The 18,294-nt window shown below is 45.3% G+C and overlaps 1 protein-coding gene across 1 annotated transcript in view; it reads right to left on the bottom strand.

Annotated features, from left to right (window-relative positions):
* Positions 1-4,466: 4,466 nt before the first annotated feature.
* Positions 4,467-18,294, bottom strand: part of LOC135915621 (uncharacterized) — a 58,012-nt gene continuing 44,184 nt past the window's right edge. The window contains exons 5-6 of the mRNA XM_065448731.2: positions 5,417-5,696; positions 4,467-4,688 (exon numbers count right to left, since the gene is read on the bottom strand). Coding sequence (XP_065304803.2) covers positions 4,467-4,688; positions 5,417-5,696 — 502 coding nt within the window. The remainder of the gene's footprint in view (positions 4,689-5,416; positions 5,697-18,294) is intronic.

The following is an 18,294-nucleotide window of genomic DNA, read 5'->3' on the forward strand; positions in this document are numbered from 1 at the left end:
GTACCACCACCTACAACGCTTGAGCGTAGCAGATGATCTTTCACAGAGTCAATGCACGCACGGCAAGGCTGTGCGCTTTAAGCGTTTACGTTGTCTTTCTAGCTCCGAGGAAACTTGTGTACCTCATAAAATTTCTATACGCAGGGTTACACAAATTCAGTGACCGCAGCCCTTTTTCTGTGTTTATAACTATTTTAAAAAAAGTATTTAAGCGAGCGTTAACGCCGCACCATGATGACTTGGAATGTGTCGCGTGCGCTGCAGTTAGGTAGGCAAAGTTTGTCAAGCGCGTGTCACAAGAACTTGTAGCGAATGGTGGTAAATAACACGTTTGCGATCGAGTGCGAATATACTGGCCTTCAGCAAGCGCTCATCAACCTAAATACACCGCGCTGTCGTTACCACGTGAATTCGAGATGCATATCAGCTATGACGCACAAAGGCTAGCAAAGGGCACGATCGCTGGTCTGAAGCTTCAATAGAGAGTAAAAAGCTACAGTGCCACCAACGTGCGAGTTTCCCAATCTTCTACGTACGTACAAATGCGCGGAGGTAGGCGCTGGTGCATCTCGTGTCTCAAAGTTGACATAAGTACACGTGGTCGATCATTGAGTTTGTAGTCTGCATATTTAGAAAATGAAATCAGTGTTTCAGTATTCGTTCGCGAAGCGGGAACGCGGTAACAGCGCTTCATACAGGCTCAAACAAGAGCATAGCATACTGACGATGAGTAAATAATTGTTTAGGTTAATGATTCATCACAAATAACATTTCACCGTGGGTTAGCTCGTCCGTTCGCGTAGTGACGTACTTGTGGCGAACCGAGTTCACTGATTTGCAGGCATTGAGGATGGTTGCACTCGCTCTGAGATACCATTTGCGAGATATGAATTTAGTAAAGTGATGAATGCGCAAAGAATTGCCATGCTATGATGCGGCCGAAAATGGGTAAGTGGGACGATGCAGTCGTTAATATTTAGAAACCATTGTTGCCTCGTTACGTAATTAAGCGCACCAGCCTAAGTGACCTACGCCTAGTGCATCTAAGAGACATAGTGGCCATAGGAAATAATTTTTGAATGAACGAGCAAACGACGATAACCGAGCCAGTGAACGAGCGGGGGACCGCACGTTTTCTTTGCGAATGCTCCACCTTAACCATCTTAACCTTCACACACTTTAATGTTCACGCGAATTAGCACATATACTTCACAAAGATCTATGATGGTGTCGTTGAGTGACGAACGTGCCCCGTAACTTGGTTTCGGGAGAGCACGCACGCTTCTTCTTCATATCGCAAATTCACCGGGTGACCGCCAATGACGAACACGAACGAAAAAAGCAAACAAAGCTATTCGCTCTAAAGAAGGGTAGTAAGTAACCACAAAAGGCAGATAACTGCTTCCTAAGATGGGTTTTCGCGCTAGAACCTCAAATTTTGTTAAAAGGACAGGCTTGAATCCCAAAAACATTGTGACCACGTTTCCGACACAGCCTCGCGTGGCCGTGAATTCATGTCTGTTGGCGAACAATACAATTAGGTGCACCAAATACTACCACGTAATGCTTATATAAACAAAGTACACGTTGCGTAGGAATCGCGTTAAAAAGTGCAGACAAGTCGCGCCAACATGCTCAGGGAACTGTGTAAAAGTTCTCCCTCTAAATTCGATCAATCCATGCCTTACTTAACCCGGCGCGCTTACCGGACGGTATCGAGACGAGTTTCATTCCTTTACCTTTACTGAAACTATTTTGACATATGAAGGTGCAGCAGGTCATGATGATGGAAAATACTGTGAAGCAACGTCACACTTGCCACCAAACTTAGCTCAAAGAGTTCGCAAAGCGGAACAACACGGAATAGCAAGGGCATAAATGTGCGCTCCTCGCCAGTCAGTAGACGCTTCTCAAGCGAAAATGGCGATGGAGCGTGACTGCAAACAAACGAAGCCGGCGCGAAGGCCCACATGATGACATTACGCCAATAGCGACGTGGCGCCGGCCTCGGCCAGCGCACGCGAGGAATCGGCATTCTTCAAAGTGTGTCGCGACTTTATGAGGTTTGAGGGGTTTTAAGGTCGACGCGCAGCTCTTACCATCTAGTAGCGGCACCCAGAAATACTCAGCGTGAGAAAATGCACCGCCGCGCGCGCGCGGAATCGAGGCACAGAACGCCTGCGTTTCTCCGATGGAATCTTTCGGCCAAGTTTTGTGCTGCCAAGTAGTGGGTGCTGCCCTTGCACAGGTGCGGCCCTTACACGAGTCTATACGATGTTAGATACGGGACTTTTTCCTGGCATCACTCGAGTTCACCAGACCGCATCCAATCACCGTCGCACCCAATTAAGGTGCGCAGAAGCGCGTCTAACGCCTTCTTTAGACGCAGCACGTCCAGACAAGTTGGCGAGCCCCTCCTCGTGCGCCGCATCTGGAGCTATTGTCCCGTTGCTGGACTTTTCCCAAAAGTGCAACGGGAGCCTGGCATTGTTCCAGGTAATATGCGTCCCCAGCGAAGTTGTTTTGCAGCTCTGAAAGGTCGCTTGAAACCAACACCCATCCGCCGATTGTGACGGCACTTGTACGGGCACCTATCATTGGAGCGAAATGACCCCACCTGAGTGGACTCGACGATTGGTCAAAAAAGTGACGTGATCCCTAGACACCGAAGGGGTTAAAAGCGAGAGACAGGGAGCCGAGAGAAGCATTCCTTCCTTCATTCATCTTTGTCGGGCTTCTTGCCACGGGTCGCAGCGTCCGATTTGCTGTCGGCCATCAACGACTTTATGACTGTTTATTGCATCATGTTTATACTGTAAATAATGTAAATAAACCTCCAGTTTTCCTCTCAAAATCCTCCTCAACGTCGGCCAACTCCCGCACTCGATGACAAAATCCAATAACTGGTGGACAGCGGTGGGACTGTCCTCCAGATCCAATAACGGAGAAACATGACATGCCGCTAAGCCACGCATAAAAAAAAAACGCGCGATGCAGCGATTACTAGGAACCATGGTGTGCAGTAGCACGGTAGGCCGTTTCGACAACATTTAATGCGCGCAGTGAGGGCGAAGTCTCCGTCTTTCTTTTTCTATGTTAGTCTTCGGCAAGGCAGTTATAGCGCCGATCACGCGGCTTCTTGCGGTAAGGCCGGCAAAATGTGTGGCTACCAGTGCACATTGTCAATACCTATCATTTCCTTTTCGTGGCTATTGTAGTTTTCATTTTAACTATAGTCGACTTCCAATCGAGGAAATTTTACTGTTTTCATATTTTCAGAACATGGATGCTCGGCTTAGAGATGAAGGCTTAGATTTTAGTAATTGCGGTATTATAAGCGGCGCAATATATGTGGCTATTCTATGATCCTTATGCTTTTGTCTGCTGTAGGCTTCGCTGCGGATTTTTACAAGTGTCGCTAAGACAAGTCAGAGCACTATAGCAACAGCCAAATGTCATTCAACTCGCTATAATTTCCCGAACCTAAGAATGGTGCTACCCAGCGACTCGCCCTTTAAGCATGCTTATAGTTCAGGGACTAACGCAAGCAGTTCCAATTCGAAAATTTCTTTTGTACAGTCTTTAATAACTGCACATTCCGCGTGGGACAATCGCACATTTATTGTGATAAATGTCCGACAAGTCCATGTTGCTTAGATAATAATCACTACTCTGCTTTTCCGAGAGGGGGAACCGCGTGCTAACTCTTCTCATTAAAGCAACCGGCCTCATCAGTGCTAAACAGAAATGGGTATATGCTAGAGCAAAAGCCAAGTGACCTGGTCGCACACAAGAAACAGTGGAGTTTTTGCTGTGGCTCGCCTAGCAAGGTATAATAGTTTTTGTTGCTATCTTCAAGCTACTTCGTAGGAACTAGAAACATCGGCGTAGCGAAAGCAAAGCACTGAAAGCACATATCACACGACTCACCGTCAGGCTAGCGGCCTATACGAAATCTTTCGGGAGGAAAGCTGAAAGTACGGTGCGGTGACTTCGGAAAAAATAACGAAACCCACAAAGCGTAGTATGACCATGTGTAGAACCTCAAACTTTTGTTTACAGTGTCACGACAGTGACCGCTCTCTTGGCGAGTAAGTGAAGCTTCGCTTGTGCGGCAGTTTTCTTTATTATTCCGTTTCTAGGTTTTGTTTGTCCAATTGGTTGGCGTCACTATTTCCTCGTTTTACTTGCTAGGCAGTTAGTTTGGCCTTAGTGAACTTGGGTCGCACTTCTCCATACAGACTGTAAAGCACGTCATTCTGCGGTACGTGCTGCTCCTAACATCAAGCTATTTTAGTACATGCCCACTTTTGTAGACCAGCCAAAGCTATGCACTATTATGCCTAGTGATAACATATTGCGAATGTATGGATTATTCACTTAGTTATCTAGGCTCGAACGATGAGCACCTAAAACGGATTTCTCGTGAGAAAATGCTTTGGTGACTTCTGCGAATTATGGAGGTTTCATTTATTACTGTTGACATCAAAACAGTAGATGCTCTCTTGATAGATTCCTGTAACATTATATGTCAATGTTTCGTCGTCGTCGTGGCTCTCGAGTCCTTTCTCTTTGTCCTCGAGTACTCCAACACCTACTGCGTGTGGCGTTTCCATGGTTTCGTCTCGTAGCTTGTCCGAATATTGCAGATAACCGTGGAAACCCACGTTGGCTACGAACGTGCATCTCTAGAAACAAAGATTTTAAAGATTTCGTCATTTCAGTAGCTTATATTTGCAATACTAGCCTAGGGAAATTGAAGTTCTCTATGCACTAAAAAGGTACTCCTAAAAATGACGAGTCCTGAATCAAACATAAAACAAGAGCTTCTCCTCATGTAAAAGCTCAATACAGAGATCGTCTAGAAATGAACTCAGAAAATAAGACGTCTATATCCAGAAGTAGATTTCGCCGTAGGTGAAGGAAATTGTCCATCGGTTCTGTATAGCGTAAGTTTCCGAACTAAACAGTAGAAAGTGTCGTAAGATGACAAGTACATAAAATTGATCATTGACTGGTTTCATAATAAATATAGCAGTATTACATTGTAGCAATAGCACCATTGTTTACTTGTTATACTAGGGTAGTTTTATTTGTAGTAACAGAATAAAAAATTACTTGTAATAGTTGTACTAAAAGCACCGATACTGCGAAAATTTCCTCGTAACACATTCTCACTGTGGGTGAACAGGTGCTAGCAGTAGTACTAATGATAACTTTTACAAATGATTGAGACGGAAAGAAATGAGTAGAAAGAAAATAGGCAGCCGACTGCCTCAAACGGCAGAGCGGAAGAAGGACACATAATACAATTTAGGAGAAAACAATAGTATATCTGTACATACTAGACGGCTACGCTTGAAAGTCATGTTTAGTGCATCTATGTGCACTTTCAATGTGATCGTCACCATCTTACCCTTAGCAGGTTTGCCCGGCCGAGTGTTGATGTTTGGTGATTCCACTTTTCTATCTTCTGTACCGTGCTTGTCAAATTGTTCAGATCAAATTGTACCATCCTTGGTGTTAGCCCTGTCACTTTAACAGGGACGGCAACATGCGCCATTATTGGAAAGGGACTTATTATGCTATCTGTTACAGTCCACACAAAAGATCCAGTGCAAGATTTCAACCGCACATCTAGGTACTCGGGGTAACGTTCATAATGGATCCAGTAGACGGATGTCTTCATCTGGGACCTGCAGTAAAACCCAAAAGCGTCAATATGTAAAATTCTCGTAGCGCAAAACAGCGCTTTCACAGGAAAGACTACGCGAAGCGTTAGTGTTTCTTCATTGTTAGGAAATGTTCAGCTCCGCCGGCAACCTGTATCACTTAAACACTTTTGAACTACTCATGCATTTACGACCTGATCAAGCAATTACTTTCGCGCCTTTATTCTACTGTCAAAATACACTATTGAGTTTACACCACTACCCAATGAACAAAAATCAATTTATCAAGTGCGACAGCTATTAATTATGCTCTTTGTCATGCGACGTAATGTGAAAAAACACTGCCGGATACTATGCTGTTAAGCTAAATTCTGAAAGGACCAAGCGTCACGCGGCTTCATTATTGCCCGAGAAAAGATATCATACGTGTTGTGCGCTATCATACTGCGAATATTTGGTTGTATTTGGTCGCGTAAGGTACAATTCAGTTACATATTGATGAATTGATGAAGAAACATCGCGTCTCCTAAAGGTATTTTAGTACTTCGTTTGTCAAAACCGATACACTTTTAGCTTTTTCATTATCACGAGTGTTAATATAAACAGTGCATGCCCGTATAAAGTTCATAAAGTGTATTCGAATGGCTGGTTGCACTTCCCTCCTCGAAGAGACAGCAGCTCTTGAACAACACTTTTCAATGGGTCGAACGCTGTTTAGCTTAAATAATGTGTGTGTGTGACTTTAAACAGGTGCATCGCAATGATAACGCTTTTTTGGCATTTACCGCTGCATAGCCATATAAGTTTTTATAACTCTCCTTGCTGGTTCAAAGCTGGAAAGAATAAGTGTGAACTATGGCGGCTAATTATATTTTCTTGCTCCTGTATTATCGAAAAATGGCCTAAGTATTACGCGTGTAATAACGCATTGCTCGACAATTTTCAAGTTACGTTATGTACCATGGAAGTCCCAACTTTAGCTGCAGTTGTGTTTGAACGTGACACGTAATTGTTTCTTCAATTTCCTGATCCCGGAGAATTGAATCGGGTAGGTGGAGCCAAAGAAAATGCGATGGGATCATACCGTCTCTATAAGGCTTGGGACCGAATATTCTTGCGGCACCGAGTGTGCTTCGTTCGTTAAAGAATTACCATTTCGCCAAATTTATCTGCGATCCAATTTTACTCATAAACTCAATAATAATGCTACTAAGAGGCAGCCCGATGCACAAATGTATGTACACCTATTTACATGGGGGAAAGATTCTGGTAATAGCGCAGGCTAGTACAAAGGTCACACCTCCAGGAGACAGTCTGCCACTTCTTCTTCATCATCCTCTTGCGCGCACGGTCGTGTCCAAATGCACCAAACATTGCCCCCGGGTGCAGGAGCGCCGTCCCGGTTCTTGGTAAAATGATAGCGAATGAGGTGAGTGGTATGGTTTTAAACGGCACGCGTGGACGACGTCAGTTCGTAGCTGGCACGAGGATACCTTGTCTTCAACACGGGCGATTTCGTAGTTTAAGTGACCTAATCTTACCAGTACCCGGTAAGCCCGGCATAGCGTGACAGCTGTTTTTCCTACAGGCCTATGTGGCGACTTGGAGTCCACAGAAGAACGAGATTTCCGGGAGATAATTGAACGTTCCGGTGGCGACTGTCGTAGCGGGACTTTTGGGACGCCTGAGCCGCTGTAAGCCAATCACAGGCAATCTGGCGAGCCATACGAGACCGACGAACGGCATCTGCATGGGCGTATTCTGTGATATGCTGCGGCACCGAAGGTAGCAAGGTGTCAAAAAGCAGAATGGTATGGCGACCAAATAAAAGGTAGAAGGCCGAAAAACCGGTGGTATCATGACGGGACGAAACATCGTTAAATGTCACGTAGAGCAAAGTGCTGTGCAATTCGTGATGGTCTTTGGCAACGTACATAGACAACATCTCTGTAAGGGCGCGATTCGGTCGTTCAGTCAGTCCGTTCATTTCTGAGTAATACGCGGTTGCCAGCTTGTGTGCGGTGGAGGAGGAACGAAGTGGCTTCGGCAAAGTGAGACAGGAAGTAGCGGCCACAATCTGTCAGCTGCTGCCTTGGTACACCATGGTGAAGAATCACGTCTTAAAGTAAACAGTCTGCTACCCCTGCAACACATCGGTGGGCAGGCCACGTGTAACGGCGTAGCACGCTGCATAGTATTTGGCAACGGCTATTCATTTGTTCCCTTTTATGAATGTGTTGAAGGGATCAATAGGGTCCATGCCGACAAGAAAGGATCTGTGGGAACATCAATTGGATGAAGGTGGCCATCGGGTTGCGCACACGGCATCTCTTGGCGCTGGCAGGGGTGGTAAGCCACAAAGTAACGTCGCACACTGCGGTAAAGGCCTGGCCAGAAGAAGCGACGTCGAACTCTGTCGTAAGTGCGGGAGCTGCCAAGGTGTCCGGCATTGGGTGCGGCACGGAGCCCAGGAAAAGCAATAGAGCGGAGATGATGAGTGACAACTAGCAGTAAATTTTGTCCATCATAGCTGATGTTGCGTCGATAAAGAATGCGTCATGGAACACAAACATTCCGGTTTAGCGATCTGATTGTCCAGAAGTCAAGCGCTCATTGATCCACCGGTGAGAGTCGTCCATTCGCTGCTCAGTAACAATGTCGCGAAAGTCAGAAATTGCTGAGAAGGAAAGCGTCGGCATCCTGTTCGTCGTTGTCAGGAGGATGGACAAGGAGCAAGACGCAAGGCAAAATAATCGTCACGAACAACTACAACTACGCTACTGAAATACAGCGATAGTTCAGTAGCTATAGCTGCCCAACGGAAACAAGCGGAGAAACAATAATTTCGTGGATATACAAAACAAAACGACAGCTACTAGCTGACACAGAGAAACGCCGTCGATATGTACGTGAAGCATGTTTGAATGGGCGCAGGAGATTTGGATGGAAGGTCGACAGTGCAGCGTCACTTCAAAAATTTCATGGTCTTGTTTTTCGGAGGGTAATCTTGGCATCAAGCAATAAGAGTCGCCTGGAGGCAACAAAGCTTAGTGGAGACAATGGTCGAGCACTCAATAAACATTTTCAGCGCAATAAGAAAGAGGAGAAAACATCATGCAAGACACGGTCACTATCTTCAAATTCAAGGTCTATTGAAAACCTGTGCGAATGAGAATGGTCACGAAAGAAACATGATGCTGCCGAAATTGGACGGCGGGTTAGCAAAATGAGCGATCGCATGCGCGTAGTCCGGCATTATGTATAAAAGGAACCTTCTATTTAGGTAAAGTTATAGAGAGCCCGCTCACACAAAACTGCACATATGTTTCAATATGAAAAGCTTCAGACTTTCATGGGTGCTCTGATTTATGGGCTTTATAAAAATGGAAGTGTTAGCGAAATCTATTGAGTCATCATGAGACCAGCAGTAACTTGATGCATGCAATCTGGGTGTATCTTTCAGGCAGACTGGAACGTTCCCTGAGGTCAGCATAGCTACATGAGCTAGTTTGACATTGCAAGCCTTGCCGCAAGACAGCAGGTCTTTTTAAACAACACCGTTATAAGAACGCGCAAAGAGAGAGAGAGAAAAGCAAAGGAAGGACAGGGAGGTTAACCAGAGAACCTCCGGTTGGCTAAACTGTACTGGGGGAGGGGCAAGGGGACGCGAAAGGTGAGAGAGAACGATTTAAAAAAAGAAAAAATCAATAACTACACACACACGCACGTACACACAAACTGTTTCTGTGGGCACTGTCACGCAGCCCGCAAAGGCGTTCCTAGTGTTATGCAGTGTCACCGTACAATCCTGCGTCACACAGTGAAGTCACGATCTGTCAGAAAGTCCAGTGTCATTAAAATACCGCAGCAGCGCCATCATAGCCGATGGCGCTGATGTTCGCGTAGACCAGTTTCCAAGGATCTTGTTTTCTGCCATTGGACGCTTGTCCAGTTTGTCTAGGGTGGCTGAGAGGACTGCTCTTTGCGGGTTGAAACGAGAGCACTGACAAAGAAGGTGCGCGATTGTTTCATTGCACCCGCAGAAGTCACAAAGTGCGCTGTTGGAAATTCTGATAAGAAAAGAGTACGCATTTGAAAATGCTACTCCAAGCCATAGGCGAACTAGAAGGGTGCAGTCGCGTCGTGGAAGCTCGGGCGGAATACGGAGTTGTAAATTAGGGTCCAGGGTATGAAGACGTGGACTTATGAAATCGGATGACATCCACTGAGCTAGTGTCAGGTCGTGTGTAAGTACGGCAAGTTTTTTCGCTGCGTCGGCTCTCGAAAGAGGAATGGCAACGTTGACGCCGTCATGGGCAGATCGGGCAGCTGCGTCTGCTCCATCATTACCATCTGTGCCACAGTGACTAGGCAACCACTGATATATGACATCGCGTCCTTCAACTATGTGATGGAGTACTTCTCTGATCTCTGCGACGAGCGGTTCATGTTATTCATGGCGCAGTGCTGAGAGTGCACTCTGTAGGGCTGCCTTGGAATCACGGAAGACTGGCCAAGCACTGGGCGGTTGCTCCTGAATGAATTGAAGAGCCGCGCACAAGGCTACTAGTTCAGCAGCTGTCGTTGATGATACATGCGACGTTTTCAGCTCATTTTGACGGATCTTGTTGGTATCATCACAGCAGCAGCTGAACTTGTAGGTGTGACCGAGCGATCGATGTAAACGTGTACGCGGCCACTGTGCACCTCCTGTAAAAGTTTAATGTCTCCTGCTTCAGGACAAACGACGGCATATGTTAGCCTTCTTCGTGATTCCTGGGATGGTGAGGCGCATTTCAGGTCTGTGCAGGCACCATAAAGGTGATGATGGTCTTGCTGCAGGCATGTAGCTCGACGGCAGTGAGTTACGACTGGCAACAATTATACGACAGATAGTTGCGTGTGGCCTTTCTGCGAGTAGAGCGGCAAGATGGTGAGAAGGTAGTCGGGTAACGTGGCGAATATGCGCTCTGAGAGCGTCGGTTACCAAGTACGCGTAAAGGATAACTGTACACATGTTAAGCTGACAAGCCTCCTCACCGTCAACTTTTCACGTAACAGCCGCACAAAGGCTGCCAAGCTCTGAATTTATTTATTGCGATCGCAGCATTCTCCGACTGTTAGAAGAGCCATCCGAATTTTATTTGCCGTCTTTTTTCCTCAAGTAATTGCGTTCAACCTTAATGTTGGAACTCGAGAAGAACCCAATGGCTATAGTTCAATTGATTAGGAGGAAGGCATGTGGTATAATGAAAACTAACAAATAAACTAAAACTTACAAAAGTAAGAAAATTCAAAGTAATAAAGTGGTAATTTTAATTCAGTGATATGGCAGATATCAAATCTATATTGAATAAAAAAGCTGGCGTTTTCTTTTTTTTCTTTTTTTGATGTACTCAAATTTCTGAAGGATATTGTAATGAGTGATATAGAATTAACACTTCGCACACACGAACTTTTTAGCACTTTGGGACTCCTCGTGCCTAAGTAAGCTAGATTTATTACATTGCCTATTCAGTAAGCTAGATTTATTAGATTTATAAGATTATCTAGATTGCCTAACTAGCTAGATTATTTAGCTAGTAACCTAGCTTGTGTAACAGGAATCTTTACCAGGAAACGTTTGCAGAGAGCGCTACTTGCATCGCATTACTATCAAGAGCGCCTTATAATCGCTTATGTGGTTCAAATTCTCTTTTTTTATGGCGAAAGCCTCTCTACGCTCATGATAAAGTTTGTCAGCAGACCTGATATCGAAGTGTCCGCCGAAGTGTGGTCGCGCCATACGAAGGCAGATTAAAAACAGATTAAACAATGAGAAATGAGTGATAGTAACAGTTAGTGAATTATAGCATTATAATAGAGATTGGTAGAGGTTAATAATGACTAGTGATGACTAATAATGAATGCTAATGAGTTGTAATGACTACTAATGACTCCGAAATGACTAATATGTCAACGATGGCTATTAATGACCCTGATTGATTAGAAATGACTAGAAATGTCTAGTATGAGCAGTAATGACTAATGACTGAAATGACTTGCAATGACTAGTAATGACAATGAAATGGCCAGTAAGCTTAACGACAACTTGCAACGACTACAATTTATTAGAAATGACTAAAAATGCTTAGTAAGGACCAGTAATGACTAATAATGGCTGAAATGAGTGGTAATGACTACTAATGGCTACGAAATGACCAATATGTCTAGCGACGGATTGTAACGACTACAACTGATTAGAAATGACTAAGTGTGCATAGCAATGGCCAGTAATGAGTAATAATGACTGAAATGACTTGCAATGAGTACTTGTGGCTATGATTTGCCCAACATGTCTAACGGCGGCTTGTAATAACCGCAACTGATTACAAATGACTAAAGGTGCATCGTTTTAAGCAGTAATGGCTAATAATGACTGAAAATACTTTTAATGACTAGTAATGACTATTAAATGACCAATATGGCTAACGAAAACTTGTAACGACTACAATTCACTGGAAATGACTACAAATGCTTTGCAATGACCAGCAATAACTAAGAATGACTGAAATGACTTGTAATGGCAACTAATCACTACGATATGACCAACATGCCTAACGGCGACTTGTAATGTCCACAATTGATTATAAATGACTAAAAATGCTTATTAGTGAGCAGTAATGACTAAAAGAAAAAAAGAAAGAGAAGTGGCAAAGAGAAAGAGACGAATGATAAGAGGAGGAAGAGTAGGCTTTCGACGTTCATCTCTTTAGAGAGACCTTAAGAGACCCTGTTATCTTTATAGCTTGTTCTTTATTGAAACGTATGCTGTTCTGCGTGTTGAATGCGTGATTTTCTATGTTCTTGTCCCTTGCTTTCTGAAGAGTAGGCCGCCGTTGTGCGCCTTTCTATGGCAGTTGCCAGCCTGCTTCTCGCTTCGCCTTTCCTGTCAACTGTATATATGTTTAAAAAGAAGCAAATATGTACGCGCTGTCCGCTGCACTTTGCTGAGTGCAAGTAGCCTCTGCCTTACGTGGGTATGAGTCATTGATAATGATAGTTTTTGGCATACTGTTCTGATTGTTGTGTGCGTGATTACAAAGAATGTAAGCACAGTTGGCTTCTTTTTGCTGAGTGCTTGTAGCCTCTGCCTTACGGGGCTATGAGTCATTAATGAGGACGGTTTTTCTTCACACAGAACAAAAATACACGTACCATTACAAATATACAGCTTCGCTGTAAGGACAACCGACATAGCAAGGAATGGACTTTCCGGAGCTGATAGCTATGCTAGTGCAAGCTGCTGATCCAACGCCTAAAGGAACAGAAATTTGGCCGAGTTTGTAAGCATTCATGCTTGACTTCAAGCCCAATATACATGTCCTCGTTTATTCTAGTCGTTTGCTGTGTCGTTGTTCAATGCTCTTTATGCAGAGTATGATCGAAGGGTAAACACACAGACGAATTAGTGAAGTTAGCCAGGCTACCATGCCCCCTATTTCGAACTCGAGCGCTTCCACGTGGCCAGGATGAGCATTTAACGATGCGGACCGAAAGTCCAAACACGTGGTACTGAAGAAATAGCGCTTGGCGGACTGTATCCAAGTCAATGCAGCAGAGCAACACATGTCGAAGCGTTTGAATTTGCGCGAATGGGCCGCAGAAGTGTGATTTGGTGACACCAATACGTACCTCTGGCGTCTCCAACACTTGCGGAAGTTCAACATATCAGAGCCACATGAATGCGTTCTACCGACGGTATCAAACAAATGATAAAAAAACTTTTTCTATGCAGGCTTTGTTGAAAAAAATTTGCTATGGTGCAATAAATACTATCTCTACGACCACATGTACAGCCGTCTTGGAGCATCGTAAGCATTAGGAACATTTCCATTTAGCGAATATTTATTGCTGACCACGCCACACGCCCGATACGCTCCGGTGGTCGCGGGGTGCGCCTTCCACTGTGGTATTCCTTCAGGAATCGAAATGCCAGGGCTCATGTGTTTCGCGTAGCGCAGCACAAACAGAAAAGCAGTGAATGAGTTAACAAGGATGATAAGTAGTGATGAGCAGTAGTCATCACGGCACCTCATCACTGTTGATAATGGTTCGACGCGGATATCTAAGGCAAGAAAGTGAGATAACGGCTTATAATGGTCGTAGCAATTTTAATGAGGATGACAAGAACAGATCAAGATTGGTAAGAGTCGAATAGAGTCCAATAAGGACGAGCCAGATTGATAAGGGTTGATAAGGATCGTATCATGCGCGATGAAGTTGATAAGCACAGACCAGGGTGGATAACGATTGCATCGATTGCGATACGATTGATAACAACCTATAAGGGTGATAAACAGTGATAAACACATGGGCCGCACGTTTCAGCTTCTCTGGTAAACAATGTGTACGGTATTATTTTATTCATACTGTGGCACTTATGGTGCCCGCGGGATGACACGGTTGCCCGATGACGAAAAGATCAATGGTCTTAGTTTGCATCCGTGACCATAATGGTTTTCGTCAGCATAACGGAACGGACGGACATCGACATTCTACGTGCTACCAACCTTCTTGAAACTACGTTACACCGAGTGCAGGAATGTCATAATGGCAATTTTGCACATTTGCAGAAGAAAGGTATTATCGTAGAGAAATGATGACAAAACCCCGTTCGACTGAATACGCATATGATAGGACACGGGCAACTTCCCCTGAAACCTAGCCTGAACGGAATCACCAGGCGATGCTTTCAAGTATGACATGATGAAAGCATTTTTAATGCGATTAGTAGTCCTAGGATACATCATGCACTTTCCGATGCCTTTGTTTGAAATTGTTTTCCTTACCACGAATGCGCGTGACGGTACGCGTCAGTCAGTGGGAGGCCGCTCCCCAGCGGTTCTGTAATATGACCCGCCGACTACGTGGTAGTAATTGTATTTCGCGCGACACACAGTTGTAGGTGGGCCCGTCTATTCATAAGTTAAAAGATTAACTGCGCCGGAAAATAATGCGGTTTCCTTGCTTCCGCACTCACAGCTATCTTTCTCAGTGCCCCTGGAGAAACTTGTCAGCTCAGAAACAAGCAAACCTCCCCGTAAAAAAGGGCGAAAAGCATTACGTTTGTGAGCGATCGGATTGTCACAAGCAGCAGCGCGAGCGTAAACAGAAACAAGACTCCTCGGTCGCAAACATATCGCACCTTGTCGTTTGCCTTGCCCCGGCCCAAAAGAGTCCATACCACCCAGGAATTCGGAGACGACAATTGGCAGCTTGAGAACAATCCTCATGGCGTATCATCGCTAATTACACATTCATCTAAGGAGAGAATTCCAACTTTATAAACCTCTGCAATCGTCTCGAAAGAAAGGAGGTGCTGCCAATTTTAGATGCGTAAGCATTTCGATGCCAACCCAACGAGGAAACCCGCCTGTCGGTCACGTAAGCCGAATTCCTATAGAGGAATTAGTATATCAAACAAATATATTTCAATCGAAACATACATTGGAGGTGGTGAGTTTTGGGCCAACGATCCCATGCTCAGTAGCTGAGTGTCTTATCCAAAGGACTAATCACCCGCGCTTGCAGAAGGTTATTGTACCTGAACCATATATATATATATATATATATATATATATATATATATATATATATATATATATATATATATATATATATATATATATATATATGTTGCACTGCCGGTTACGAACCAACGTCAAAGGAAAATAGTTTCCATAGAGATTTTGGTGACAGAGATGGTGATGATGGAATAAAAGCCAGCTCCGGTACCACATATAGAGCTGACAAGAAGCACTGCAGAGACAAGCAAAATTAGGCGTTTGTGAAAATTTAATGTTTGAGTTTCAGTATCCGTGGGATGTGCACTGCGTTGGGGGCGATCCTTCGCCTGCCGAAATGCCACTGATCTTTGGACTCACATAGGTCATGAGCTTCGCGTCGCGCAACACTAATATAAAATCACTGAATGAGATGACAAGGATGATAAGTTGTGCTAAGTAGTTATATTGGCCTCATCACAGTTGATAAAGGTTCGACGAGGATGGATAAGGTGTTAAACAGAAAAAAGGCTTACAGTCATCGGAGAAAGTTTGATCAGATTTTATAAGATAAGATAAGGGTTGTGTTTAGTGCGATAAGCTTTATGAAGACCGGCTACACTTAATAAGGGTCTGATCACGCCAGATAACGTTGATAACGACAAATAATGGTAGATAAGGATCGGATTGCTTGCTATCAAGTTGATAACAATTTATAAGAATTGGTAATGGCCCTATGGAGTCAGATAAGGTTGATTACAAGTTATACGGGTTTATTAAGATCGGAAATAGTCCGATAAGACCATGAACGATCGATGAAAGTTCATAAGTGTTTATACCGGTCGGATCATGTTTGCTAACATCAATAGTGGCACAGGGCTGCGTGCAGATGAACAAGTGGCACAATGCCTACGCATACTTAGGCAACTTCAGTTGAGCTTCTGCATATTTTTTTGGAATGCTGAGCATTCTGCAAGCATTCCGACGTGATCAGGTATGGGGTGCATATTGACTCTTCTACTCGGCTGGTTATTCTGCCTGTTCAATAACACGTGCTACTGAACAGTTCTTTCACAATAAGGAAGTATCAAAATGACAGAGCCCCGTTTATCCTAACCCTGCTTTATAAAAGGGTAAAGTAGACGTTGTAGAGCGAAGCTGTTTACCTCTAGTATGCATCTCCCGCATACGTACAAGGGGGGCAGAGGGGAGAGGAGGGGGTACCCTGGCCGGCTTACATCCCTATCACGGGGCGTGGACAGCAATGCATGGGCCGAGTTTGGAGTGCAAAACAGGGCCAACCTGCAGGTGAGGTAAAGCAGGCTTCAAGCACTCCGCCAACTTCCAAAGGTAGGTTAAATACCTTGGATCGAAGATGTATATTGTCACGCACGAGTTGGTGCCGCTGTGGACAAAAGGACGTTGTGAGGTGAAAAGGAAGTTGAAGTGTCTCGTCGATTGGTAGATGGTGTTACCCTGACTACTTAGCAAATATATATATTGTAAATACATATATTTTTCCCCCGTAACATTTTGGTAGACGTGCGGGCTACTATCGCCCCAGGTCGGCCCTGAATCATTGCAACGGGCGTCACATCGGTTCCGCTGTTATGGCTACTGACGCTGCCTCCGCCATTCAGACACCAGCGGAAGCAGTGCTAACCCAGCTACGTCACCCGAGAATCTTTATAGGCACTGGCAAGATCGACGTCGAAGACAGGCTGACGCAGTATGAACGCGTCGGTAAGCACGACAAGTGGGAAGCCACAATTTTGCTGGCCAACGTGATCTTTTACTTGGGAGGAACCATGAAGGTATGGTTTGAGACGCATAAAGCCGACATTAGAAGCTGGGACTCCTGCAAGGAAAAGCTACACGATCTTTTCGGAAGACCTGTGGGACGTCAAATGGAGGCCAAGCGTGAGCTAGCGTCTCGTGTCCAGACATCAACCGAATCATACGTCGCGTATATTCAAGACATTCTGACTGTCTGCCGTAATGTGGACACGGACATGCTGGAGGCCGATAAGGTTGGACACATATTGAAGGGCATCGCAGACGATGTGTTTGCCCTCCTGCTTTGCAGGAACTGTTCTGCGGTTCAGTCTATCACTAAGGAATGCCGGAATTTTGAGCAAGCGAACAGCAAAGGCATCGTACAACGCTTCGACCGACTTCCGAATACGGCTGCCACGTCCTCTTGCAAAGACATTCCGGCGTCACATTCGCCTACAACACCGAGCTTGCTGCAGGTCATGCGTGGCGTACTTGAGGCTATGGCTCCAAGTTTTCGCTGCCCTCATACGCATGACATGACCATCTCGTTCTTTCGAGCTGTTGTCCGCCAAGAAATGGCAAACATGGACATCCAGTCTGCCGTCCAGGGAGCGCACGTTCCACCCCTACCGCTCCTGTCATCGCCCCTGCTGCACCTCGACAGTCGTTCCACAATCGATATAGGAACCCATCTGAGTGGCGAACACCGAATGACAGGTCGATTTACTTTGCTTGCTCCCGGGTCGGTCACATCTCCCGCCACTGCCGTAGTAGCCGCTGGTACTTCTCGCCTCAGCCATATGCTGATCGCCGCTTCGACGGAGACCCTCGGTCTCTATGGCCCCTCTGTGAAGCATATCCTGCCAGCCTTCCACCTCGGGGACACATCACTAGACGCTTGTCCTCGCCACAACACCATCAGTCCCGTTCGCCTACACCTCTACGTCCGTCGTCCCCGTCGTACGCGGACCGCTTATAGGGAAACTAAGCAATACAGGCCCCGGAGGTGTGGCGGCATTGACGACTTGGACTGCAAAACCTCTTCTGACCCCTGCTGCTCGACCTAAACTTGTTGAAACTTTTGTTGATTATGTACCCTTTCAGGACCTCATCGATACTGGCGCTCAGGTGTTGGTTATGCGATCAGATCTTCGTAGCCGTCTCCGTAAAGTCCTGACACCTGCCGAGTCACCTGCCGTCCGAGTAGCTAATGGCAGTACAACAGCCGTGATGCGAATGTGCGCCGCCCGTGCTACCATTGCCGGCCGTCCATTCTTAGTCCTGTTCACTGCATTGGCCGA

Source organism: Dermacentor albipictus, chromosome 3 (genome assembly GCF_038994185.2).
Source record: "Dermacentor albipictus isolate Rhodes 1998 colony chromosome 3, USDA_Dalb.pri_finalv2, whole genome shotgun sequence".
Taxonomy (NCBI): domain Eukaryota; kingdom Metazoa; phylum Arthropoda; class Arachnida; order Ixodida; family Ixodidae; genus Dermacentor; species Dermacentor albipictus.